This window comes from Galeopterus variegatus, unplaced genomic scaffold, assembly GCF_000696425.1.
Source record: "Galeopterus variegatus unplaced genomic scaffold, G_variegatus-3.0.2 Scaffold4936, whole genome shotgun sequence".
NCBI lineage: Eukaryota > Metazoa > Chordata > Mammalia > Dermoptera > Cynocephalidae > Galeopterus > Galeopterus variegatus.
The window spans coordinates 93,205-119,879 of record NW_007731047.1 but is presented as its reverse complement, the minus strand read 5'-3'; the positions used below and the strand labels follow the sequence as shown (position 1 = coordinate 119,879).

At 39.2% G+C, this 26,675-nt stretch overlaps 1 protein-coding gene across 1 annotated transcript; it reads left to right on the top strand.

Moving 5' to 3' along the window:
- Positions 1–583: 583 nt before the first annotated feature.
- On the top strand, positions 584–19,294 carry LOC103604046 (putative dimethylaniline monooxygenase [N-oxide-forming] 6). The gene is made up of 9 exons (XM_008588634.1): positions 584–648; positions 1,078–1,227; positions 6,486–6,674; positions 9,747–9,909; positions 11,280–11,422; positions 12,840–13,039; positions 15,079–15,434; positions 17,247–17,319; positions 18,779–19,294. The coding sequence occupies exons 2-9, from the start codon at positions 1,096–1,098 to the stop codon at positions 19,119–19,121; spliced, it is 1,599 nt and encodes a 532-aa protein (XP_008586856.1). The 5' UTR covers positions 584–648; positions 1,078–1,095; the 3' UTR covers positions 19,122–19,294.
- The last annotated feature ends 7,381 nt before the right edge of the window (positions 19,295–26,675 follow it).

Sequence of the window (26,675 nt, the reverse complement as noted above, 5' to 3'; positions counted from 1 at the left end):
ATTAGTGGTATTTCCTCCCATCATTTGCCGACTGTAATGCATGGTGCCAGCAGGAAGGACAGCTATAGAAGTGCAAGGGAGCCAGAGACATGATTCAGTGACTTCAAAATTTTGTCCATTGAGTTCACCAGCTTTACAAACTTAACATCTACAAGAGCTAGCTCAGCTCTTCAAATCAAGCCCTACTGAGTTTCCAGAAAATTGAGCTATTTTTCACTGTTGGCACAACAAAACCTTTCATTATAGTCCAGGTGCACAGCTTTTGTTTATATGTTCTATAGTTCCAAAGCAAAAATAAATAAAAGAATTATTGTTCCCTAATCTCCCAGGGGAGATTACACCTTTACAGCTCCAGTGGCCATATCAATCACTTTTATTTTCTGAAACCAGGACAAGGGACCTCATTTTTGTCCTTCCCCCGTACCCTCCCTGTTTTTCTCTTACCCCTACCACACTCAGCCCTTCTCTTCCAAGTTTTATAAGGGCTCTACACCATGAAACACACAATAAAAAAGAAATTTTTACTTTAAGAATAGCTCCTCCCCCTTTTGCAATTTTTACATCAACAGACATTGTTACCAAAGCCATTCTCTCCTATGTTTAGAGAACTTCCAGTGCTCTTGGGAGAAGAAAATCACAGAGTAAAAGGTAAGGCTCCTTGGCATCAAGCATTCAAAGTGAGTAGGAGTGATTTGGTACAGAGGATTTCATGCAGAAGGCTTGATTTCTAGTTCTGACTCCTTTATTTATTAACTCCAAGACCTTGAAGAAGTAATTTTTAATCTTAGATTGCCAACACTTTGTTTGCAATTGAGAGCATTGGATTGATGATCTTCAAGGTCCTTCCTGCTCTGACATTCACTGAGTGTTATTTTCGGCACATTGAGCAATCAGGACAAGAAGCCAGATTTAGTATTGCATAGCAAAAGTGGTAAAAAATAATGAGTATAAACTGTTAACGGGCATCTATTTCTTCTTGTGTTAAGGCAAGGATCCTGATATATGAACTTCAGCTGGTTATTTCTACTAACATATCCTAAGTATTAAAGGACACTCTTCTGAAGAAATTCTCTCCAGATTTTCCTACAGGCAACCATGGGCAAGAGAGTGGCCATCATAGGGGCTGGTGTCAGTGGCTTGGCTGCCATACGGTGCTGTCTGGAGGAGGGCCTGGAGCCCACCTGCTTTGAAAGAAGCAATGACATTGGAGGCCTGTGGAAATTCTCGGTGAGTGGCACATCACTGGGATGTCAGTGGAAGGGACATGGGTTCCAATGCTAGACAAATCTGCTCAGTTCTCATTCAGACTTGGGAGACAGGTAACAAAAGCTCCAAATCTGGAAAGTAAAATATTACCTCTCCCATCACACTTATGTCTGACCACTCAAAACTATTTGGCAACAGTGGGTTTTGTCCTAAAAAGGATATCCTCAGCTCATCATGCATCGTCACTTGCATGGACAGACCAGATCTCCAGGCTATAAAAGGTCCCAGTATCAGAAATTAGCCAAAAACACACCACTGCCTTCCCATGTAACTGAAAGGATTCTATCCATTATTGCTTTTAAATCCCGGGAACATAGTTGAAAAAAAGATGAGCAAACAAACCCGGACTGAGATCCTGAAGAAGTAGAACTCAGAAGTCCTGAGTTCTACTCCCAACTCAGGTTTTCTAGGCAGATGGATTTTAGGCAAGTCACTTTTTTCTTCCCAGACCTCAAATGCTCATTTGTCAAATGCAGAGGTTGGAAATTAGATTACCGCTAATGTGCCTCCTAATTCCTATAGGCTATGATTCTATAGTTAACTTACATCTACTGGGAAGACATCAATTATTATAAATTATGATTGTGTGTGTTGTGTGTGTGGTGTGTGTGGTTGTTGAACGTCTATCAGCTCCAAATCCAGAAAGAAAAATGATGGTCTTTGCCAGTTGGGCTCATTGTCGTAGAAATAATTCAATCAAGAAATATTCCCGGGGCCGGCCCAGTGGCGCACTGCTACAGTGCACTGCTTGGGAGCGCGGTGGTGCTCCCGCCGAGGGTTCGGATCCCACATACAGACCGGTTCCCACTCACTGGCTGAGCGAGGTGCGGGCACGACACCGAGGGTTGCGATCCCATTGCCAGTCCGGTCCGGTACGGGCGCGACACTGAGGGTTGCGATCCATTGCCAGACATGAAAAAAGACAAAAAAAAAAAGAAATATTCCCTATAAACGTAATTTTTAAATTTCAAAAGTCAGGTTTAGGAAAACTTCTAGCCTTTCTGTTCTGATTTCTCAGCCACTGTGGTCAAACATAGATGATACATATTTGGCTTAAAGACATTATATCCACATCATTTATCTTACAACCATTCAAGTAATCTGTCCTGATCCCAGTTATTGCCCAAAATGTAACAACAGATTCCTCTGATAGAGTGGATCAGTGCTAACTTGAAACACATTTGTATTATCACAAAAGCTTTCTTTTTTTTAATTTTTGGTTCTGTAACCCCAAAATAATCACATGAAATATAATTTCTATTTTCCATTGGGGGTAATCGAGAGTAACTTTTTGCAAGAATTCAATTTTCTTTATTTACATTTGCTCAGAGAAATGTCACCAGCTTAGACTAAATCATGAATTGGCTCTCTAACACCTCATTAGAAACAATTAAATGTTGCTTGAACCCTATTCTGGCAGAATTTTGTGCTAGGTACTGGGATAACAAATACATGACATAATTACTCCACATAATCACTCTAAATGATGTTTACTCCGTGTGATGAAACAAGCCATAATATAAGTCCACAATCCTTTGATAGCAAATTGATAAACTCATTTGATAACAAAGCCTATCCTGAAATCATAAGGTTGTGCGTTGTATAGATGTTGAAAAACATGAGTTGAATGAGTATGAGGCTAAATCCCACTTACGTTGTGCTGTAGAAATTTTATTGCACTTGATTACAGGTTGCTATTCCAGATCTCTCTAGGAGTGTTATAGAGAAAAATTCAAAAATATACACATTCCAAAATATATCTGGCCCTAAGACTATCAAATAAGAGGTTATAGAACTTTACAAGAATGTGATAGCCCTTGGTGACTGTCAACTCAATAAAGTGCCTTAAGCTTTTAGCAGAGTGTGGACTGCAGAAATCTTAGTAAGTCAAGGGAAACTTCCTGCAAGGATAAACACTTAGCTGAGCCTTGGAGGATATCCTCAGACAAGGAATGTAGAGGACCACTATGTGACAGAACCCCAGAGAGTGCCATTCCCATCACAGTTGATGAATGGCACCCCATAGACTTATGCAGTCCCTGGCTATGTGCCAGTACCAGGCAGGAGACCAGCAATCCACCCAAGCCACAGAGAAGGTGATGAACATGGTATATCCAGGAAGGGACCCATAAGTTAACCAGAGTAGCCAGATCAAAAAGTTCATTTAAGGGCCGGCCCGGTGGCGCACTGGATAAGTGCGCCGCTTGGGAAGCGCGGCGGCGCTCCCGCCCGAGGGTTCGGATCCCACATACAGACCGGTTCCCGCTCACTGGCTGAGCGAGGCGCGGGGGCGACGCCAAGGGTTGCAATCCCGTTGCCGGTCCCCGGTCCGGTAGGGGGGCAACACTGAGGGTTGCGATCCGTTGCCGGACACGGAAAAAGACAAAAAGACAAAAAAAAAAAAAAAAAAAAAAGTTCATTTAAGGAAACAATAAGTGACTCTGGGTTATCCACAAGAGGGAGTGTCCCTTTTCCATAAGGTCATGTGTATAAGCAAAATTCTACTCAAATGCCCAGTGGAGATGTGGACACATACAAATACTTGACACTTGAGCCCCCTCCATACACCCTAACCCTTCCTCCTTTTCTAAGAAAAGCTGCTTGGCACAGTGTACAATCAGAGGGAGAGATATTTGAAGAATGTGTTACATAAGCTTTCATCCTGTAAGACTCTGCTAGGCAGAAGGTGTTCCAGAAGAAAGAAACCTGTTAATTTGGAACTTTTTACTATGTGCTTTTTCTGAGAAATAAAAACCAAATGGGGTTTAAATACTAGCGTGCTGAATGTAAGCATGTTTTAAGTTTCATACACTTCTATGAAAGGCCTCACGTCCTCGAAAGATTTTATTGCTGCTGTAACAAACATTGCTCAATGAGCAATAGGTTAGTATCATTTTTATTGCAAAAGGACAAAACAACAGAACAAGGACTATCTGAAAATTTTTCCCACTCATTCATTTATTTATTTAACAATTGAACCTATTAGGTCGGCCCGGTGGCGCACTGGAGAGTGCGCCGCTTAGGAGCGTGGCGGCGCTCCCGCCCAGGGTTCGGATCCCATGTGGAGACCAGTTCCCGCTCACTGGCTGAGCACGGTGCGGGAGCAACACCAAGGGTTGTAATCCCGTTGCTGGTCAGTAAAAAAGACAAAAAGGAAAAAAAAAAAAAAAAACAATTGAACCTATTGTACACATTATACATAGGGAATTACTTTAGGCATAGCTGCAGATAAGAAGCCAGACAGCATTTTAAAAGCAGAGAGAAAAGAAGTGAGTATGTAATTAGGGTAATAAAACAACGGGAACTTGGTAGAGGCAGGGATGATTTAGCAGTTGGTGAGAGGTGAGATAAGAAAAGACATGAGGAAGAAGGCTACTTTTGAGCTGGATCTTGAGGGCATATTTAGATAAGCAGAAATGGGACTTATGAGCGGAGGTAAAATATGACAAGGCAGACCACTAAAATGCATGCAAACCTTTCTTGCATTAGCTTCTGACCTTGCCCTCAAGTTGCTTATGTTCTAGTGGGAAAGGTGAGAAATGAACACAGTTATAACTCAAGACAGATGGTGATAACGTGAACACAGTTCCTTGGATCTCTGGTTCTAGGGCAAGCTCTTTCAGCCAGAGGCAGAGTTTGAGCTTCATTTCCTCCTTACCAGCTCAAACCACCCACATATTGAAATCATGAAAGTGCACGTTCTCTGGAACAATAGTCCGTTGTTATATAATACATTTGCTTCCTTTGTTTGGAGAACAGCCTTTCAGAGAAAATTCCAAAGAGCTGTAGGGTACATACTCTCCTCTCCTCCTGTTACAATTGGCCAGAGTCAAGGGGTAAAAGAGCAAAGATTCACACAAGATGGAAATAAGCCAAGGCCTTATCTGTTTCCCAGAGCAGAGTCCTATTTCTTAACCAGTCCCCAGCCACAGCTTAGCCCTTCCTCTTGTCAATGGGCTGCCGAGAAACCTCCTTCTCACATCTCATTCTTCTCCCAGCCATCAACAAAAGGCACCAGCTGTGGGTGAATGCAAAAAGACTAAAACTTGAGAACCTGCCAAGCATGAGCCTTCACCCTTTTTCTGACCCTCACAAAAATTTCAAAGTGAGGTTTAAAAAAGTTAAATCTCTGAGCTCAGATATTTATGAGAAATACCACAACTATGAGTAGAGAAAGATTATTTTTCTCAACACGAAGAAAAACATGGAGGCCTCAGGCCACCCCCTGCTTCCCCACAGAGACACAATCCTTTCCAGAAATTTTTGTGTCCCTCTTCCAGAGATCAGCTGGATGCGAGATAGACATCTTGGATTCAGCATCAACAGGACATTCCATCCTTTTCTCCATTGCATAAGAGTTCCTTTGGGACTTGGGGAAGCAGAGGCTACCAGCTTTTAAATGTATTTTCAAGGTAGCACATTGTGTGCACTTTTTTCCTGCCCTTGCAACAGAGAGGAAATGTTTATTTTCAATTCAGCCTTCTACTGCTTCTCATCAAGAAGCCACTTTTCAATTACACAATAGCTTTAAAATGAAGTGCCAAGATTTCACACATATTTTAAGGCCTCTCTGGTTTCCTGAGGTTTTTTTTTTTTTTTGGTGAAGAGTAAATACCACTAACTGATGCATTAAAGAACTTCTCAAGCACAGAATTCGTTTACAACAGAGCAGTGATTCTCAGTGTCATTCCTGGACCAGCAGCCCTGGCATCACCTGAAATGTGTTAGAAATGCAAATTCTCCAGCCCCACCCTAGACACACTGAATCAGAAATTCTGAGGGCTGGGAATCTATGTTGCAAGAAGCCTTCCAGATGATCCTAATTACACCAAAATTGGGAAACCACTTCAACACAGAGTTCTACTTCTGGCGAAGAGCTCACTGAACTTCAGAAAATTAACAAAATAGGCTAAAAGTTGCCACCTTTTTCAGACCATTTTGTTGTATTTTTTAAGATCAGAACAAGTGCTGGTACAGGAAAAAGAAAACTCTTAAGTGACCATAAAGACAGAGCTAATGCTAGGGGTAATTACAGTGTGGAGAGGGCTCCAGTTCTGTGCCAGGTGCTATGTGAAGAGTTTTCCATTCCATATATTACAGAGAGCTTAGCATTTTTTAATTTTTTTATACTAAAGATCTTTGAGTCAACCAAGAATTGACTCTTCAATGAACAGAACACCATTCTTGGCTTCCTTCTTGAGCTTTGTTATCTTTTCTAGGACCATGCAGAAGAAGGCAGAGCCAGCATTTACCAGTCTGTATTCACCAACTCTTCCAAAGAAATGATGTGCTTTCCAGACTTCCCTTACCCTGATGATTACCCAAACTATATGCACCACAGCAAGCTCCAGGAATACATAAAAACATTTGCTCAAAAGAAGAATCTTTTAAGATACATACAGTTTGAGGTAAGGGCCTCATAATTTGTACTGTTGGTATTAATACATACATGGAATAGAGAAGAGGTAAGGATACAGCTCTGTTACAGAAATCAGAGCCAAATGTTTGTCCATCTCATGTAGTCATCCATTTGGGCTGCTACAACAAAATACCTGAGACTGGGTAATTCATATGTAATTGAAATTTATTTCTCAGTTTTGGAAACTGTGAAGTCCAAGATCAGACACCAGCAGATTCAGTGTCTGGTGAGAGCTGCTTTCTGCTTCCACAATGGCACCTTGAAAACTGTGTCCTCACATAGAGGAAGGTGGAAGGCAAAAAACAGGCCTCACTAGTTCTCTTCAGCCCTTGTATAAAGCACTAATCCCATCCATGAGAGTGGAGCCCTCATGGCCTAATCACCTCATACAGGCCACACTTCTTAATACTGTTGCATTGGGGATTAAATGAACATGAATTTTGGAGGGGACACAGCATTCAAACCATAGCACCTTACCAATTAAGATTCAGATTACAAAGCATTCATGCTTCAATTTTTTTTCCCTAGACTCATTCTCCACTAGCCTTTGAGAGCCTGTAAAATACACTAGAAAATGCTGGAGGCAGCTATGCCATCACAGTCCACTTTTCACCCTCGTGCACTTATGTTTTGCAAATAATCCAAAATTCTCTAGTCCATATTTAGACTTCTGTGGGTTCAATGCCAATGAGTTGTTGTTCCAGAAAACAAGGCATTTGTTAGAAAGTCCACCATCACATTGTGAAGAGAGTAAACAAATGGATGATTAATATAGTCACCACCCCCATTCTTCTCCCACTTAGTTCATTAGGAGTAGATTTCCCCTTAAAGAGCTTCAAGGGTTATGAGATAGAGCTATTGTTCCTGTAAGTGACAATAATGTTTCACATTTGTATAGAACTCTTAATTTCAATTACTGTTAAATGTAGAGCATGTACACATAGCAGGAAAAACAATCAGCAAAATTATGAATTGGGGTTATATTTACATAATTATTTTACCTGGAGTAGTTCCAAACATACAGTTAAAATTTTCCAACTGTCATTTTATTTCATTCATTTATTTATCCCATTCATTCATTCAATTCATTTATGACATTCTAAATGTCATAAATTGTCTCAACTTATGGTAGTGATATCAATAAACATTAAAGAAGTTCCTACTATGTGCTTGCATTGTGCTATGTGCTATATGTCAAAAAAAGAAGTCTAAGACTCAGCCCTCAAGAAGCTTATAATCTAATTGGGGGTCAAAATAAATATAGAGTGAGTAAATAACAATATAAGATTCAAGTAACAATTTAAATCAAAAGACAGGAAAATTTTAAAAGGTGTCTGGTTTATAAGTAAAATAATGCTAGGAAAATCATGAAGCAAGTGTCAACACTTTGGGAGAGGGTACTTTTCCAGGAGAGGTAAAATTTGAGTTGCATTTGGTAGGTGTTTTAGATAAGTGAGTGGCACAAGTAAAATAAGAGAGGTGGGGAAAATGCCCTGCTCATTTGGAGACCCATGAGCAAACCAAGGTATATCTATCTTCTAGGATTAGATACAGCTGTATATATCAGTAAACCAATGTGTACTGTGGCTTTAAAAAAAAAATAGAGTGTTATTTTGCAACCATGTAAAAGAAGTCCAGGGTGGGGACACCAGATTTGATATTGTGGTACCACAGTCAGCAAAAACTCAGCTTCACGTGAGGCATACCTTGTCAAGTTTGCCTCATGGTCCAAAACAGTTGCTGGGGCTTAAACCATCACATCCACCTTCTAAGCAAGAAAAAAGAGGAAGAGATGAAGGGAAAAAGTATGTTCTCCCAGCTGAATCAGTCGCCTTTCACAGACTCTCCTGGAAAGCCTATCCAACATTGTTTACTTGTGTCTTACAAGCCACTCTAGTTGCACAGGAGCCTGGGAAATGTATCACTTTGCTGGGTATATTGTCACTCCAAACAAAATCAGGGTTATGTTAGTAAGGAAGAGGGAGAATTTGGATATTGGAGAAGCAATGAGCAATCTCTGTCCCAGAAGAGTTTATGGGAATATCAGAAAATAAGACCAAAAGAGTAAATTGGAAAAAAATTGTGTGGACTTTTAACTATAGCATTAGAAATGTGGAATGAATCCTAGAGGCTGTAGGAACAGAAATAACTTCAAGCAAGAGACACAGAATTAATGTGGTCCTTCAGAAAGATGAATCTAACAAGGAGGATGAAGAATGGCTGCAGGAGATTGGAAGCTGAAAACAGGCTAGTTATAAGCTCTTAAGGTAGTCCATGCAAGGGAGTGATAAGGACTTGAACCAAGGCAGTGTTAGCAGTCATGAAAGGAAGACAGAGATGGTGAGATTCTGAGAGAAATGCTTGTTTAGACATAAGGCAAGGATGGAGAAACAACAAGCAAAACAAGTTGTGAGTTTGAAGCCTAGGTAGCTAGGAGGTTCATGTCATCTTTGAAAGTAATACAAAAATCAGAAGCCACTTTTGGAGAAAATATAAGTAGGTTGATCATAAATATGCTACATTTTAGGAAACATTAGGTGGCCCTCCAGATGGAAAGGTCAAGCTAGACTGGATCACAGAAGAGAGACCAAGCCTGAATATGTTTGTATATTCATACTATGGAAAGTTGCTGATATTTCTAAAGGAAAGTGTCTATAAAGAGCAAAAGAGAGAGCAAGGATCAAACCTTGAGACATTCCCGTATTTATTACGTAGTTGAAAGATAACATCAGAGAAGGAGGAAGCCATGTCAGTGTAGAGTAGCAGTAAGCAAACGACATAGGTTTGTTACATGGCATCATTCACAAAAACATTCAGTGTTATCGACCCCCAAATCAGCTAATTAAATATCAGAAAGTAAATACACCCCAGTGAGTAATTTTCCTTGTGAGATCTGGAGATTCACTGAAGATTCATATGACTCCTGTGTTAATATATTTCCAAACATTTCTCAATGACCAGGAGAGCTCATAACAATTATTTCCTCCACAGACACACTACAAGAGGGGGGAGAAAACAGAATTATAAATAAAAGCTATTTTTTCTGTTTATTTTTTTTAAGACCCTGGTTTCCAGTATAAAGAAATGCCCCAGCTTCCTAATCACCGGCCAATGGGTTGTTGTCACTGAAAAGGATGGGAAGCAGGAATGTACCATTTTTGATGCTGTAATGATTTGTTCAGGACATCACGTATACCCCAATCTGCCAACTGATTCCTTTCCTGGTAAGCCGGAAAAATATATAATAACTGGAGATTTATGTGCAAACATCAAGGGTTAAAATAGACTTTTCTATAGATTATACATAATGATTATTCCTAAGATCCCAAAGATTTCAAAAGGAAAAAAAATTTCAGTCATATAATATCCTAAATATGGTAATAAATGGTCTCCTAAACCTCTATATTAAAAAAATAAAAGACCTGCAAGTCAGAGATCAAACAGACTCAAGTTCTTATTTTATAGACAGTAACTCAAAGACAAGTCCTGACAGCACATGGGGTCTTTGAGTGGAGTAACATTCAAAAAAAGTAGAGTTCAGCTGCCAAATAGTTTAAATAAAGGCACATTTTCTTACGTTATTTATAGGAGAAAGTGAAGTTTCTAATTTCATCTTCATCCACAACTTGCAAATATACTTTAGAAATCTCAGTAATTTGTATGAGTGTGTGTAGTGTGAGAACATGCATGTATTAGCATACTCCATTACCTCCCAAATGTAGCAAACATCAAATAAATGCAACACACACGGAGACTTCCTTCCTTCCATTCTTCCATTCTTCCTTCCTTGCGAAAAGAAAACAGTCTGCTCAAAGATTAGAGTTCTCATCTCTAGTCATGATGTTCATAGGCCAACATAATAAAAGAGTTGAGGAAAAGTAGATTAAAACCTTTAACGTTAACAGGCCATAGATTTAGTGGTTGTGAGTGTGAGATCAGAACACCTGCTTTCAACTCCTCATTCCACTAGGTCCTTTCCACTTAACTTCTTTGTCTCAATTTCCTCACCCTTTAAAATAGGGATAGCAGCCGAGAGTAGTGCTCAGGATCCATAATTAGCAATGATTTACTGTATGTTCTCAAATGACTAGAAGAGAAGTGCTCAGATGCTGTCATCATGAAGAAATGATAAATTTTTGTGATAATGAATATGATGATTACCTTGATTTGATCACCACACATTTTATACGTGTATTGAAATAAAATTGTGTTCCACATGCATATGTACAATCAGTCAAGTAAAAAACAAATAAATATAAAATAAAATAATTTTTAAAACTAAAAATAAAAAATAAAATAGGGATAGCAATACCTACCATTCAGAGATGTTATCAAGATTAAATTAAAACATGTAAATCATTTAGCATATCATATCAAATTAGTTCTCATACCTTAAGTTTTTTTTTTAAGGCACTAAAAGAAATTATTTGAGGGCTTAGTGTCAAAAAACACTAAATGGATAAACGCATTTCAACTATAGAAATTTTTTAAATTAAAACAGATAATAATATTTTAAAAAAAAAACCCACAGTAAAAAACTGAGTCTTCGTAATTTCTGAAAATCAGCTCAAACCACTCCCCATGTTTTACTTAGGCCTAGACCGGTTTCAAGGCAACTACCTCCACAGCCGGGATTATAAGAGCCCAGAGTCCTTCAAGGGCAAGAGAGTCCTCGTGATCGGCCTGGGGAACTCGGGATCAGACATTGCTGTTGAGCTCAGTCATCTGGCTACAAAGGTACATGATGTAAAAGGTTTTGGAAAGTTAATCTAGGATAGGGCTGTGCTACTAAATCAACAGCCTAGGCACTGAGGAAAGTGTTCACCATATCCTACCACAAGAGATTCACCTGTTGTGCATGCCCTTTAAATCAAGGAGGACTTGAGACATTCTCCATGTGAAGCAAGGTAATTGGCTCATGCCAGTAAGGAAGTACATTCTGTTGAAACCAGAGGTAAGTGTACAGATGTGTATACATATATAAGTGTGTATGTATGTGTTTTTTTGTTTTAATTTTATGTTCTGATAACCTCCAAGTAGACTGGTTCCTAGGCAGCTCTAGCTTTATGTATTTAACAGTATTTCTCATCACCTACCACACAAAAGATACTGTGTTCACCACTCTGCAGTTCTAGAAGATACACGCAATTTGGGTTTTACTATCATTTAATCATTCAACAGCAGGTGCTCAAAAAATATTGGGCACTTACCATGCATTACAACTATGTTAAACTAAAAATAAATAGTCATAATTTAGACTAGTTCCTGATTTCAAGGAGCAGTCAATGGATGGAGGTGGGGTGACAGGTACACAGGCCATCGCAAAAGGAGGTAAGTAGTCTTCCAGTGGAATTAGGTGTAGAGAGAGCAACACTGTGAAAAGAGAACCTAACTTAGCTTGGAAGAAGTCAAGGAAGGCTTCCCAGAGGACTCCAAGCTGAGTCATACATGACCAGTAGACCCCTAGGAAACTTAATATATTTTTAAGGAAACACATACTCAATCAATTCTTAAATGGATGTAAATAAAACCTAAAATTTTTTAAAACTAAAAATTCCCTTGAGTTGTCACAAAGTTAAAGTCTATTTCACAAAAATGGTAAAATAGACAAGAGCCAGCCTTGTCTTAGGACTGAGGTAGCCACCATGGTTTGGGATACCCAGCAGAAGTCCTGGGGTACATGTGTAGAGAGAACTGGGAACAAAAGACCAGAGATAGGGAACAGAATGAAATCTTTGGCATCGCCTCCACCTAATTTCAGCTAGAGGTTTAGCTATATTTTCCCCACCTAGCCCACCAGCTATTACCACCCACCACCAATGAAGCTTACTAGATTGTCTAGTGCCTGCCAGACCTGCCATCTTAGTCTATGAGTATGTGAAGATTAAGCCCATCACATTGGAATACAGAACCCTCTTGTTCCAAGATATGGTTCTAATTGTTTCAACGAGTATGCACCAGCCCTCTGGGGTGGTGAGAGGGTAGTCCTGCTTCTACTTAGTTTTAGTTATAGATTATTCATCTAGAAACACTTCTTTAAAAGTGTTCCTATCTGGATATTGAAAGAAATGTGTGGAAGTGCCCAGAGAATTATGTCGTGTTTGCTTATTTTTTACAGAGTGATGTTGAAATTTGTGTTGCCTTTCCCCACCAGGTCATTATCAGTACCAGAAGTGGTTCCTGGGTCATGAGTCGGGTTTGGGATGATGGCTATCCTTGGGATATGGTATATGTTACCCGCTTTGCATCCTTTCTCCGGAATGCCCTTCCTTCATTCGTCTCCGACTGGTTATATGTCAAGAAGATGAACACTTGGTTTAAGCATGAAAACTATGGCCTGATGCCTTTAAATGGGTACTACAAATCATGCATATTTTATCATTCAAAAAAGTAGGGCACTTGTCCAAGTGAATTCTTTCTCTCTAGTTCTTACTCATTAAAGCTGATGAGATTAAATTAAGGACTGCACAAGTGACAGGATATACCCAAAGACCATGTATAGGTTGGAAATCTTATCAAAATTAGTCTAGTGGAGAAAGTGGTATGAAAGAATCCAAAATAGGGATGGATCAGACAGATAGATCATCCTCACAAGCAGGATTTTTTTTATCGTAGCTATAAGCTACAGCACAGAACTTTGTAGGCTACAAATATTGGTTCTTCTTAGTCTCACATTGTCTAATGTGCTTCTAAAGAGCTATTAACAAAGTAGGGTTAATCAACAAGTCTCAGCAAGTGGGAAGTCTCAAACAAAAGTGCACACTTCTCCCACCCCTGAAGGAGGCATGGAACATATACAGCAAAGGAGATTCACCGAACTGATGTGGCCTATAAAATTAGTAAGATCATTTGTTTACTTCTTTACAGAGACAGAGCCCAAAACTTACTGATTAGGGAGCCATTCTAGGTAGAAGGATCAGTATATCAGTAGAAAAAAAAGAATATTCTGGTGGGTAAAAAAAAGAAAGAATTCACTAAGAAATTTCATCTTCTGGTCCATGCTAGCCAAAAAGTTTCATGGTGTTTGGAGAAATAGGTTAAGAAAAAATAGGGAGAGATCATAAACCAGAACAGCAAATGCCAGGTTTAGCAGCCAAACCCTCATCCCAAGGCACTTATTCAATCCAGTCTTGCAGACTGCTATACCCCTAAAGAATGAAAAAATGTTGATTTTATGCATTTAAAATTAAGATTTTATGCATTTAAAATATAGTAGAAATTCCAAAACTTGAGCTGCTTAAGATTTTTTTGTTTTATAAGAGTAACTGCAAATTTTGTTTTAGTTTTGCCATTTAGACAATTAAAGCATAGTTTTGGAAATCCATTCATTCTAAGAACTAAGCTTCCTCTTAGAAAGTGTTCCAATTACACTAAATTGCTGACTACACTTTCTCACTCCTCCCTTTGTGGAGGGAGACGGGGAGAGGAGGGAGAAAGGGGAAGAAAAAATAAATTTTGCTGTGACCTACTTTTTGCCACCTTGCAAGGTAAAAGAAGAGATTTCAGATTTATAGAGGCAGAAAATAGTGTGGAAGTAAAAGAGTATATCAAAAAGTTCATGGAAAAAATAGAATGAAAAGATAATACATGTCTTTCCGTGAACTTTTTGAAGTACCCTCATATAGAGACAAATTCCAAGATTTATGAAGGTTTTTTTGTGTCTGATATACTTGGAGGAAATTCCAGAATCCCTGAAGGAAACTTAAGTCAAAATGAAGTACATCATCATGAGAAATATCATTCCTAGAATTCTGGCAACTAAAATGCAGTATCAGAGTTGTTATACTTTCTTTTGTGACAATGGCTAGTGAAAGACCAAACGCGGCAGTAAAACATCCCACCACTGCAAATCTGATCTCCCCCTGCAGGACTAGACCTTAAAGTTATAATAACGTTCACTTATAACAATGTTGCTTGTATGTGCTAGGCACTGGTTTAAGTGCTTTATAGATCGTTGTTCACCTAATTCTCACAGTAAACCTATCAGGAAGATTCTGTCATTATCCCCATTTTACACATAAAGAAACAAATATAGAGAACTAACAGCTATTAGGAACTGGAGCTAGATTATAAATTTGGGTCATCTAGCTCCAAAGTCTGCACTCTTAACCACTTTATTGTCTCTGGGAATTAGTTTTATTGTCATCTATTTGGTGAATCTCCAAATACTATAAATACCCATAAGGGAATCTTCAGTCTTCAAGGGGGCAAAGGAGGCATTCGTAATCAGACAGAAATTCTTAAGGATTGTCACAGACAATGGGAAAGGAATCACCGCAAGAGAAGAGGGTTTAATCCCTTGTGCTGATGTTTAACTGCTCAACTTGGTTTCAGAGCTATGATCTGTTGAAGGTATTTTACAGCAAGGGTATTTGTGTCTCATTTCTGCATAGTGCCCTGAGAAAAGAGCCAGTGTTCAATGACGAGCTCCCATCCCGCATCCTGTGTGGCACTGTGTCCATCAAGCCCAGTGTGAAGGAGTTCACAGAGACCTCAGCCGTGTTTGAGGATGGGACCGTGTTTGAGGCCATTGACTCTGTCATCTTTGCAACAGGCTATGATTATGCCTACCCCTTCCTTGATGATTCCATCATCAAAAGCAGAAATAATGAGGTCACCTTGTTTAAAGGCATCTTCCCCCCACTAATGGAGAAGTCAACCTTGGCTGTGATTGGCTTTGTCCAGTCCCTTGGAGCTGCTATCCCCACAGCTGACCTGCAGGCCCGCTGGGCTGCTAAAGTGTTTGCAAGTAGGTGGGCCATTCTGTCTTTGATTCATTTAGTCAAAGAACATTTATTGAGCACCTGCTACATGTCAAGCACTGTACTAGGTGTTAGGGATACAAAGAGAACAAGTCAGACAGGCTTCTTGACCTCCCAGAGCTTAAAATAAGGTGTGGTGAGAGAGGGCCACAGCAGGTGACGTTTTGGGGTGTTCCAGTGAGGGCAGTTGGGCAGTGAGCTATTTGATGTAGAGGGGACAGCATGAGGAAAGACACAGAGGTGAGGAATAGTATGGAATTTGTGAGGAACCAGAAACATTTTGGTGTGAGGGAATATAAAGCAGAGACAGGGAATGGCAAGAAATAGAGAAAGGACCAGAGCATGGAGGGCCTTATAAGTTAAAGAGCTTACACTTCTCATAGGGAAATTGGGAGGACTTTGCAAGGTTTTAAGTAAGAAAAGAACAGCAATGAGATAACTGCAATGTCAAGGTACATTGTGAAGATTGGAAGGGTCCTGGTGGGTGTTGGGGGTGTGCTGGAGACCTCATGGGTGTCAACTTGTATCAGAGTCACAATGTGAGGCCACTCAACTCTATTGACAATCTCTTCCCACTCCCTCCCTTCACTCTAGACCCCATGGTCTCCAGAAACTACAAGTATGCTTCTGCGAGAAAATCAAGAATATGAGGATTACATGGAGAAAAACAATGTCTCAAATATATTGACTTAATCTACTCCTATCGTATTGATCATTATTGTTATCAAAAGTGTCCTTTTATTCAAAGGTTCAAAAATCTTGACCAACATAGGTATAACTTACCTAACATAATGTCCATAAAAACTTATAATATAAGTAATGAAGAAAATATTACAATCATAAAATGTGTAGTATTTACAGGCTCCCCTATAAAATGCTTCTATCGTCTTTTTTTCGAAAGGCACAATAGTGCCAAGGGCCTGAGGTTTTATGGGAAGACTGGATACAGTTCACAAACCTGAGAAATTAACATGAAACAAGGGTATCATTTGTTTATTGAGTGAACATTTACTGAGCATCTACTATGTGTCAGGCTCTGTCTTAGCACTTACTATACAACATCAAACAAAACAGACCAAAATTCTGGTCCTTTACTTTCTAGTGGGGCACACAGCAAATATCTGACCATAGAGCCCTGCAAGGCTGAGGTAAGATGCTGACAATGACTGCGAAGTGTTCATTCTCGCAAATGTCAAAGTAGCTTTCTTCCATCGTTACAAAGGCAAGTGAGCTACAATCACCAATCAGAAGAATCCGTCACTGAGGTAGTGAAATTTGCAAAAAACTAAAAATTTTCAGCTGCCCCTTAAAACATTCTACCTGACTGCAGGCTGACATTGAAATCCCATGCTTCCTTTCATTATCTTGTTTACTTGTTATGTACCTTAGAATGAACTATTTTACCAGATTGTTTCTTGAGAGGACTTTTAATAAGAGGCTGCAGACAAGAAATATGAAGAAACTATGAAGCTATTATGTGCATGAGGTGTACCTGAGGTATGTTGAGGATTAGGCCCTCCATAATGTTATTAAAATATAAGATTGGGTGATTTGAAGCTACAAAGGTCTCTGCTGTCACCATATCCCCGCAGGCCAGCCATTTGTCATTCCCAGAGAAGGTACATTAAGTTCTCAGGTCTTTGTTTCTGTGAATTGTTATTCCATTAAAAACAGCTCCTCTTGCTACAAAAGTTTTTAGGGATATAGTTTATAAATACTGAATGAATTTCATCATATGCCATTCTACATTTTTGATTTCTTCATCTTTTTTGATATTTCCCTCTTTATTTCTTGTCTAGACTCATGTACCCTGCCAACAACAAATGAAATGATGGATGACATTGATGAGAAAATGGGGAAGAAACTCAAGTGGTAAGTGATTGTACTTACTAATGAAGCAAGTGCTAAATTTGCCTTTTGTAGGAAAACATTAATATATTCTATGATATTGTGAGAAGTCAGAGTTCACATTATTGGAACACTTACCATAATCAAGCTGTATTAGATTGGTAAACAGTCATTACACTTTTTCTGTATAATTCTAGATCAGAAGTTCCCTCCCAGGGATGATTTTGCTCTCCAGGGGACATTTGGCAAAATTGGGAGACATTTTTGGTCGTGGGTAGTGACTGGGGATGCTGCTAACCATCCTATAATGTAGAACACACTCCACCAAAACAAAGAATTAACTGACTCAAAATGTGAACAGTGCTCAGGTTGAGAAACAACTCTATAGTTTTCTCTAAGAGCTCCTTCTCCATCAGCCACATATCTGCCAGCAAGTTGGGTACCTGGAAATTGCATGATGGCATCTAGTTTGCTGTAATAAGAAAGCCAACTGAAAACTTCAATTGAGTTCACCTGCGCTTGCATTTCCCACTAAACAAGTATCACTTCCGATTCATCCAAACATGTGTCCTCAAGTACAGCATAAATAAGATTTGTAGAAAGTCATTTAAGTGGTTAAACATAAGATATTTATAGTTACTTTTTCAAGTTAATTACTTCTATAAAAGTAAATCCTTTTCAAATTATATATCAAAATCTGTTAGAAATAATTGGATAACAGTTCACTCTTGGATCAATAAATGACTGTACAGAAAGTTTCTTTCCTTTTTCAAGCCTCCTTAAATGCCCCAAGGTAGTCACCAATTCAGTGCTTAGAGAAAAGAAGAAATGGAATCCTCAGATTCAACAAAACCTCTTCTGCATACAATTCATAGGACACCTCTCAGAGGTGGGCACTCTTGTGTGCTAACAATTCATGCAACTTGATGCCATATCCTTTAGAGGCCAAGAGAACTAAAGGAGAGGAAAAAGTGAGGTCTAAATATCAATTTTATTGCTTAAATGATAAGCTGTTTTTCAGGGTTTCTAAAAGCAAATGAGACCACACTCCAACTAAAAGTATGAAATAATTTATATTAGTAAATTTCAGCAATATTAGGACCCTACATAAAACCAATTTTAAACAAACCAATGTAAAAATCTGACATTGGGGCAGATTCTAAGCAATGTCATGTGAAGAATAATCATGTGTTCAAGAGTAAACTAAATTAACCAGTCACCTTGAACCAGAGAGTCAGTTCACTCCAGGCCACACGGCCAGAGGCAAAAGCCCAAAATGGCTTCAAACTCAGATAGAAATAAGGAAAGAGAGGGAAAAAAGTTCACTTAACCAAAAAACAAACAATAAATTCAATTTTGTGAAAAAGAGGGGGTGTTTAACTGCAGGTGCTGACTAAAATGTTATTTCTCTGAGAAAATAAGAAATTAATGCTTCTATTTTCAACTGTAACACTCATTCCAATATGTTCTTTTCTTTTTTCAGGTTTGGCCATAGCCAGACTTTGCAGACAGATTACATCACATACATGGATGAGCTGTGCTCCTTCATAGGGGCCAAGCCCAACTTACCATGGCTCTTCCTGACTGACCCCCAGCTGGCCCTGGAGGTGTACTTTGGCCCTTGCAGCCCATACCAGTTTCGACTGATGGGACCTGGGAAGTGGGAAGGGGCCAGAAATGCCATCCTGACCCAATGGAACCGGACAGTGAAGCCAACCAGGACAAGAGCTGTCAGTGGAGCTCAGCGACCCCATCCTTTCTACAATTTGCTTAAAATGCTTTCATTCCCAGTACTCCTTCTGGCTGTTTTGCTTACATTTTATTAATGAGAAAGTCCTTTGGGACTCAGAGTTAGGCCTAGAAGTTCAATTGCAGAATACAAGACACACACACACACACACACACATATACATAATCACCACATAGTTCCCTCTTTTCCTTCCTGCAGATGTAAAAATGAGTCCTGGCCCATTTGAATCAAAGTATAAATAAAATGGAAAACTGGCAGCCTCTTTCTGATGAAAATCTGTTCTATAAAAGGCTTTTCATATGCTGAATTGGCAAGTTTGGGGATGCTCAAGATAAGGGAGAAGATGGGAGACTGAAAAGGCAGAGCACAGATTTTTCAGGCTGAACAAAGCTTACTAAACTTTGTAAAGGGTGTTTTATCTTGTCAAGTATAGTATATCAACCAACGTGTTTTCCTCAAAATTAACCGAAGTTCTTGACAATAAATCAATATAAAGAAATAAGCTTATACTAATACAACAACTTAAATAAAATGAACAAATTGCTTGAAAGACACATACTACCAATGCTGTCTCAAGAAGAAACACATCTGTTAAAGAACTTGAATTTGGCTGGCCAGATAGCTCACTCAGTTAGAACATGGTGCTGGTAACACCAAGGTCAAGGGTTCAGATCCCCTACCAGCCAGCTGCCAAACAAACAAAAAAAAAATTGAATTCAAGTTTAAAAACTTCCCCACAAAGAAATTCAGGCCAAGATGGCTTCACTGATAAATTCTACAAAACATTTAAGAAAGCAATAATGCCAATTATATGTAATCTCTTCCAGAAAATTAAATCCAGTTAGGGACAGGATACTCCCCAACTCATTGTATGAGGCAATCATTACCCTGGTACCAAAATAAGACAAAAACACTATAAAATATAAAATCCAGATCAATATCCTTCATAAACATTCATGCAAAAATTCTTAACAAATGTTAATATAACCTCCACAGTACATAAAATGGATAACATACCATGACCAAGTAGGATTTATTCCAAGAATGCAATGTTGGTTTAATAGTCAATGTAATTCACTGTATTTATAAACTAAAAGTGAAAAAACACATGATCATCTCAATAGATACAGAAAAAGCATCTGACAAAAGCCAACATCCATTTCTTTTTTTTTTTTTTTTTTCTTTTTTCCGTGTCCGGCAACGGATCGCAACCCTCAGTGTTGCCCCCGTACCGGACCGGGGACCGGCAACGGGATCGCAAGCCTCGGCGCTGCTCCCGCACCTCGCTCAGCCAGTGAGCGGGAACTGGTCTGTACATGGGATCCGAACGCTCGGACGGGAGCGCCGCCACACTTCCCAAGTGGCGCACTATCCAGTGCGCCACCGGGCCGGCCCCCAACATCCATTTCTGATGAAAACTCTCAGCATAAGGGCATTGAGAACCAAAATAACATATTTGTATTACCACCCATGTAATATTCATAGATAAAGTGAGTAGTACTCTTCATAAATATTATTAAATGCATTGTGCTCATTTTGTTTATATGTGTACATATATGTAAATATATAACAAGTAGTACAATGTCTATATGTATATATGCAATAAAGAATATTACATGTGAGTATATATGTACATATATAATATATACAGTAAAAATTTGATCAAGATTATGCAGGAGATGTGAAGGGAGTAATTCAGGGAACAGAGAAATTTGTCCTGGGCATCTCGAGAAAGGCTTCCCAATGGAGTTGCCATTTGATCTGGACTATGAAAAATATGCAGGAGAGGATGAAAAAGAATATTCTAAGCAGAAGGAACTGATTCTGCAAAGACATGATAAAACATGTCCAGTGATAAGAGGAAAGAGGGTGAAAGGGCAAGTGGTAGAATATAAGGATGAACAGGAAGCCTAGGCCAGATGATAAAAAGTCTTACATTTCATGCTAAGATTAGTAATTTATGATGTCTACCATAAAGAGCCAGCAGAGGAAGAGGTAGATGATATGACCTGAATTGTTTTAGGAAGAGAACTCTGGCATAAGTGCGGAGTATGGACTAGTGTCTGCGTGAACATACAAGGTAAATGGAATGGTGGAGTCAAGGAAGACACTACTGTTTTCACTGGGAACCTGAGTGAATCTTAACTCTTGCCCCTAAGTAATCTCAAAGGACTAGGTAGAAAAAGGACTAGAGCAGAAAAATAGTGATGAGAAATTAGGATGAGCTAAATTTGAGATGCTTGTGAAAATGCCACGAAGAAAGTTGGAATACAGATCCAGAGGACAGAAGAGAGAAATTTCAGATCAGTACAGGTACAAATAGTCATTAGAGCCATAGACATGGATGAAATCAACCAGAGAGAGGGTGCGAGACCAAAAGAAAATAAGAAGAGAATGCTAGAGGGAAAGTAAAAGAAAGGAAATAAGAAAAAATAATTAGAAAGGTAGAAGAGGAAATCGGGAGAGTAATGTGCTGGAACATACGGAGAGGAATTTCAAGGAGCTAGTAAACCCAACAAATTTCCCATTCACATGACAATTCCAAAATCCACCCAGAAGTATTCATGAGGAAGAGGAGTCAGGAGAAAAAGGGCAAAGAATATGAACAAAAAATGTCACAGGAAGAAACAAAATAAACCATAAACATATTTTTTGAAATTTAAATCTCAATTATAATAAAAAAGTATATTCAAATAGTAAATTTTTTTTTAACCTAAAAGATTAGGAAAAAATATTGAATGGAAAATATACAATGTTGGCAGGACGTGATTAAAAAAAAAAAAAAGTGGTCCTTCTGAAATGATGATGAGTAAAAGTGAGCCAAATGAAAGGAGAGGGGAAGGGAAGAGTGCTCCCTACCCAGAGACCCCTGTCTGCAAAGTTTTGGAGAAAAGAAAAAGCATGGGACATTTGAAGAAATGGAGAAAATCCTTTCTGGGTTCAAATCGAGTCCTCTCTACAATATCCAGCCTCCTCTTTAACACATCTTTGGACACATAATTCATTCATGACCTTCTGGAGCAGTCTTCACATAGTTGCCTGCCTCTGGCATTTACCCAGTGTCATCACCATTCATTCACAGAGGTGGACACCAGCCCTGTGAGATAGAAAGAGTCTGCAACGTCCATATGTAGAAGAATGAAACTAGACCCTTACCTCTCACCATATACCACAATCAATGTATTAAAGACAAAAATATAAGATCTGAAATTATAAAACTCCTAAGAGAAAACATAGGGGAAACACTTCAGGAAGTAGGAATAGATAAAGACTTTATGAATGACACCAAAAGCACAGGTAACAAAAGGAAAAATAAACAAATGGGATTACATCAAACTAAAAAGTTCCTGCGCAGCGAAAGAAACAATCAAAAGAGTGAAAAGACAACCTACAGAGTGGAAGAAGATATTTGCAAACTAATCCAACAAAGGATTAATATCCAGAATATACAAGCAACTCAAACAAAGAACAGTGAAAAAAAATAACAATAATAACCTGATTAAAAAATGAGCAAAGGAGCTGAATAGGCATTTTTCAAAGGAAGATATACATATGGACAACAGACACATGAAAAAATGTTCAACATCATTCAACACCAGGGAAGTGCAAATCAAAACCACACTGAGATATTATCTCACCCCGGTTAGACTGGCTATTATCAAAAAGACAGAGAATAACAAATGTCGGCGAGGAGGCAGAGAAAGGAAAACCCTCCTATACTGTTGATGGGACTGTAAATTGATGCAGCCATTATGGAAAATGTTATGGAGGTTTCTCAAACAACTATGAATATATCTGCCATACAATCCAGCAATCCCACTATTGCATATATACCCAAAGGAATGGAAATCATCATGTCAAAGGGCTACCTGCACCCCCATGTTTATCACAGCTCTATTGACAATAGCCAAGAGTGGTTCCACCTAGATGTCCATCATCAGACAACTGGATAAGGAAAACGTGGTATATATACACAATGGAATACTACTCTGCCATAAAAAAGGATGAAATTCTGCCATTCACAGCAACACGGATGAACTTAGAGAAAATCACATTAAGTGAAATAAGACAGGCACAGAAAGAGAAATACTGCCTGTCATCACTCAAAAGTAGGAGCTAAAATAATGAACAAATAATTTTTTTTAAAAAAAGGAAAACATAAAAGATACAACAATCACAATAACAGGTTGAGCTTTCAAAAGGAGAGAACAGAACTGAGATTCCCAGAGGTGGGAAAGGGGGAAGGAGAGGTGGGTAACATAGGAATTGGTAAAGGGATGTGAAAAATGATTACACTGTACAAAATTGAAAACTATCCTGATTTGAGAATCACGTGTTGCACACAGGTATTGACTGATATTCAACTCTGTACCCCACAGACATGTACAATCAACTATGTTACAATAAAATAAATAAAATTTTAAAAGAAAAAAGAAAAAGAAAGAGTCTGTAAGAGCTACAGTCAGATGCAGGAGTCATGGCTACCTGCTCAACAACCAAAAGTGAAGCACTGAATTGATTCCAAACTAGAGTTTTAATTGTGTAATTGAATACTGAAAAAGAAATACTTACTTTCAGTAATCTGCCCTATGGAAATCTTTGCATAAACACACAAAGATAGATGAACCAGCACATTTTTTGCAGTTTCATTTGTAATCATGAAAAACTGGAAACAACTAAAATACCTACCATATGGACTAATGGGTACAAAACTCTGCTATCTACCCCAAGTGAATCATTGTGCAGTATATGCATGTATTGAAACAGCACAGTGTACCCCACAAATACGCACCAGCAAATGTTAACATAAAAAATAAAATAAAATAAAATAAAATACCCACCATAATGTACAGTAAAATATATGCGATCAACCCAAATGTACTGATAACGGAAATCTCTCCAAAACATATTGTTTAATAAAAAAGGCAAGCAACAAAATAATACACACAATATCTTCTCATTTATGTAAATTTACATGTATGTGTCTATATGTATATATGTTAGTTATATACAGAAGAAATTACCTGAAAGCCAAATGTCAACAGTGGTTTTCTCTGAAGATTCAATTGCAACTAAAATGGAAAGGGAGGGGTAGAAACTGTTACATTTTTTCTATATACTTTTGTATTGTTTGAATTTTTTCAATGAGGATATTTTCATATGACTTGAGCTATTTTTTAAGAATTGTTTTTGCAAAGAGGTACCATTCAGCCTAGAAAGCACCTACAAGGTGCCTGATTGGTGAACCTTGTGAGGAGAAGAGAAAATGAAAGATTCTGTGTATGAATTCCAGCCTCAACTGCAAATTATTTCCCTGCTTCCTCAATGGCACTAGTTTGTCCCATGTGTCATATTACCACTCCCTGTGATCACGTGACTGGGTTTTGTGCATTATATAACAATATTTATGTGATTAGTGAGTTGTGTACTCAACCGGAATGCACTCTGGCAGAACAGTCGTGCATGAGCTAATAAAAGGTCAAGTAAAGGCCGTGGACAAACAGTAAATTCACAAGGCTTAGCCTATGGATAAATACTCTGGGGCCAGAGATTCCCAGGATAATAGTAGCAGGATTCTTTGCTCTGTATATGAGAAAGGCAGGAAAAATGGAATTGTGAAAATCCCCAGGTAACATATGTAATTGATGCTTCATAAGGGATCACCCGGATAGATGCTGAGGTCTGCAGAGAGATGACCATAGGTTTTGATAATGTCCTGCCATGCCCTAGCGATCCTCCACATTGCTGCAAGTCTGGCCATGGCATGCCCTCCTCAAAACCCTCCAAAGGCTTCTCCTCACCTTTTGGATAATGTCCGCGCTCAGTCGCAAACAAGGTCGTCCATGACCTTGCCCCAGTCTTCCTTGTTCTCCCTCTTCACACTTGTAATATTGAAATGGTCGGATTTTCTAAACTCAAGCCATAGTGAGTCTCACCTCTTTGCCCAGTCCATGCTGTTCCCTTGTCAGAGGTGCTCTCCACCAGCCCACACACTTCTCCACGGCTGCCTCGGATAACTCCTGCTCCTCCTTATTTGTTCTTCCATAGTGGCTTTTCCTGGAAACCATTGTCCTTACTCCTCTTTGCCCAGGCTTGATGCACAGACCTGCCCCTCCCCACAAATACTTGCTTTCAAGAAAAAAAGATCTGAGAAATTAATTTACCCTCAATTTTAAATAAATGACATCTGTCACCATGGTTGTGCCTTTCTAGACAGGGTTCTCAGATTTAGCAAATAAAAATACAGGATTCCCAGTTAACTTTAAATTTCAGAGAAATTAAGTAGTTGTTTAATGGAAGTGCAGCTCCTGCAATATTTGTATCTTGTCTGGCATTCCTATCCCCGGATATCTGGATTTTACCAATCTAGGAACTACTATGTAGAGCACTGTGCTTCTACTACAGGAGGGAAACAAATGAAATGGATGAAGACCCAAGAGTGGGGCTTCAATTTTCACCAGCAGATGGAGAAGGTGTTTTCTGGGCACAGCCTTCCCTCCATGCCTGACTCACATGCCCTGAGAGAATGGCTTCCTCCTAAGTCTGATCCTGGTATCTCCAAATGCTCATTCTTCTGTAAGCCATCTTCTCTCTGCTGTAACTCTCACCTCTGTTCCTTTGACTCTCAAGTCCAGTTTTTTGCTTTCACTCTAGCTTTTGCCCAGACTCACATACTCCATTGCCTCTTAGATATCCTAGCATGAATTCTGAAACATGATTCCAAAGAGGCTGCACCAAGAAAGCTCTTCTTCCTAATATGTGATGGTCCACACAGCTTAAAATCGTACAAATAATCCTTATTTTTGTGTCTCTCTGCTTAGGTATTTGTAGCTATTAGGTCACCACGATCTGAAAATAGAGACATCTGTAGGAGTAGAAGAGGAAAGGTCAAATGAGAAGAGATGCATATTTTTCCTGCAGTCCTCCCTACACACACACATGCACGCATGCACACACACAAACATGCCATATGAATGTGGACTATATTGGGTCTAAAGTAAATAAATTAGCCCTGTTGTCGGGCCAGCCTGGTGGCGCACTGCTACAGTGCGCCGCTTGGGAGCGCGGAGGCGCTCCTGCCGAGGGTTCGGATCCCACATACAGACCGGTTCCCACTCACTGGCTGAGCGAGGTGCGGGCGCGACACTGAGGGTTGTGATCTGTTGCCGGACATGAAAAAAGACAAAAAGGAAAAATAAAAATTAGCCCTGTTGTCAACCTCTGTTCTCATTCCCACTTTAAAGCAGGACTCAGCCATTCCCTGAAAGTTGTATGAAAATTAGCAAATAATTCAATTTTTTTTCCTGTGGAAAGACCAAGGGATACCAAAAGGCAAAGCTTAATTTAAAAAAAATAGGGCTGGCCTGGTGGTGCACTGCTACAGTGCGCCACTTGGGAGTGCGGCGGCGCTCCCGCCGAGGGTTCGGATCCCACATGCAGACCGGTTCCCGCTCACTGGCTGAGCGAGGTGCAGGCGCAACACCGAGGGCTGCAATCCCGTTGCCGGTCCCGGTCCGGTACGGGCGTGACACTGAGGGTTGCGATCCGTTGCCCGACACGAAAAAAAACAAAAAAAGAAAAAAAAAAAAAAAAATATATATATATATATATATATATATATATATATATT

Coding starts and splice junctions, on each gene's coding strand:
- LOC103604046 (XM_008588634.1), top strand. CDS start 1,096: ATGGGCAAGAGAGTGGCCATCATAGGGGCTGGTGTCAGTGGCTTGGCT. Junction 6,675..9,746: donor TAAGATACATACAGTTTGAG/GTAAGGGCCTCA, acceptor ATTTTTTTTAAG/ACCCTGGTTTCCAGTATAAA. Junction 13,040..15,078: donor GGCCTGATGCCTTTAAATGG/GTACTACAAATC, acceptor ATTTCTGCATAG/TGCCCTGAGAAAAGAGCCAG.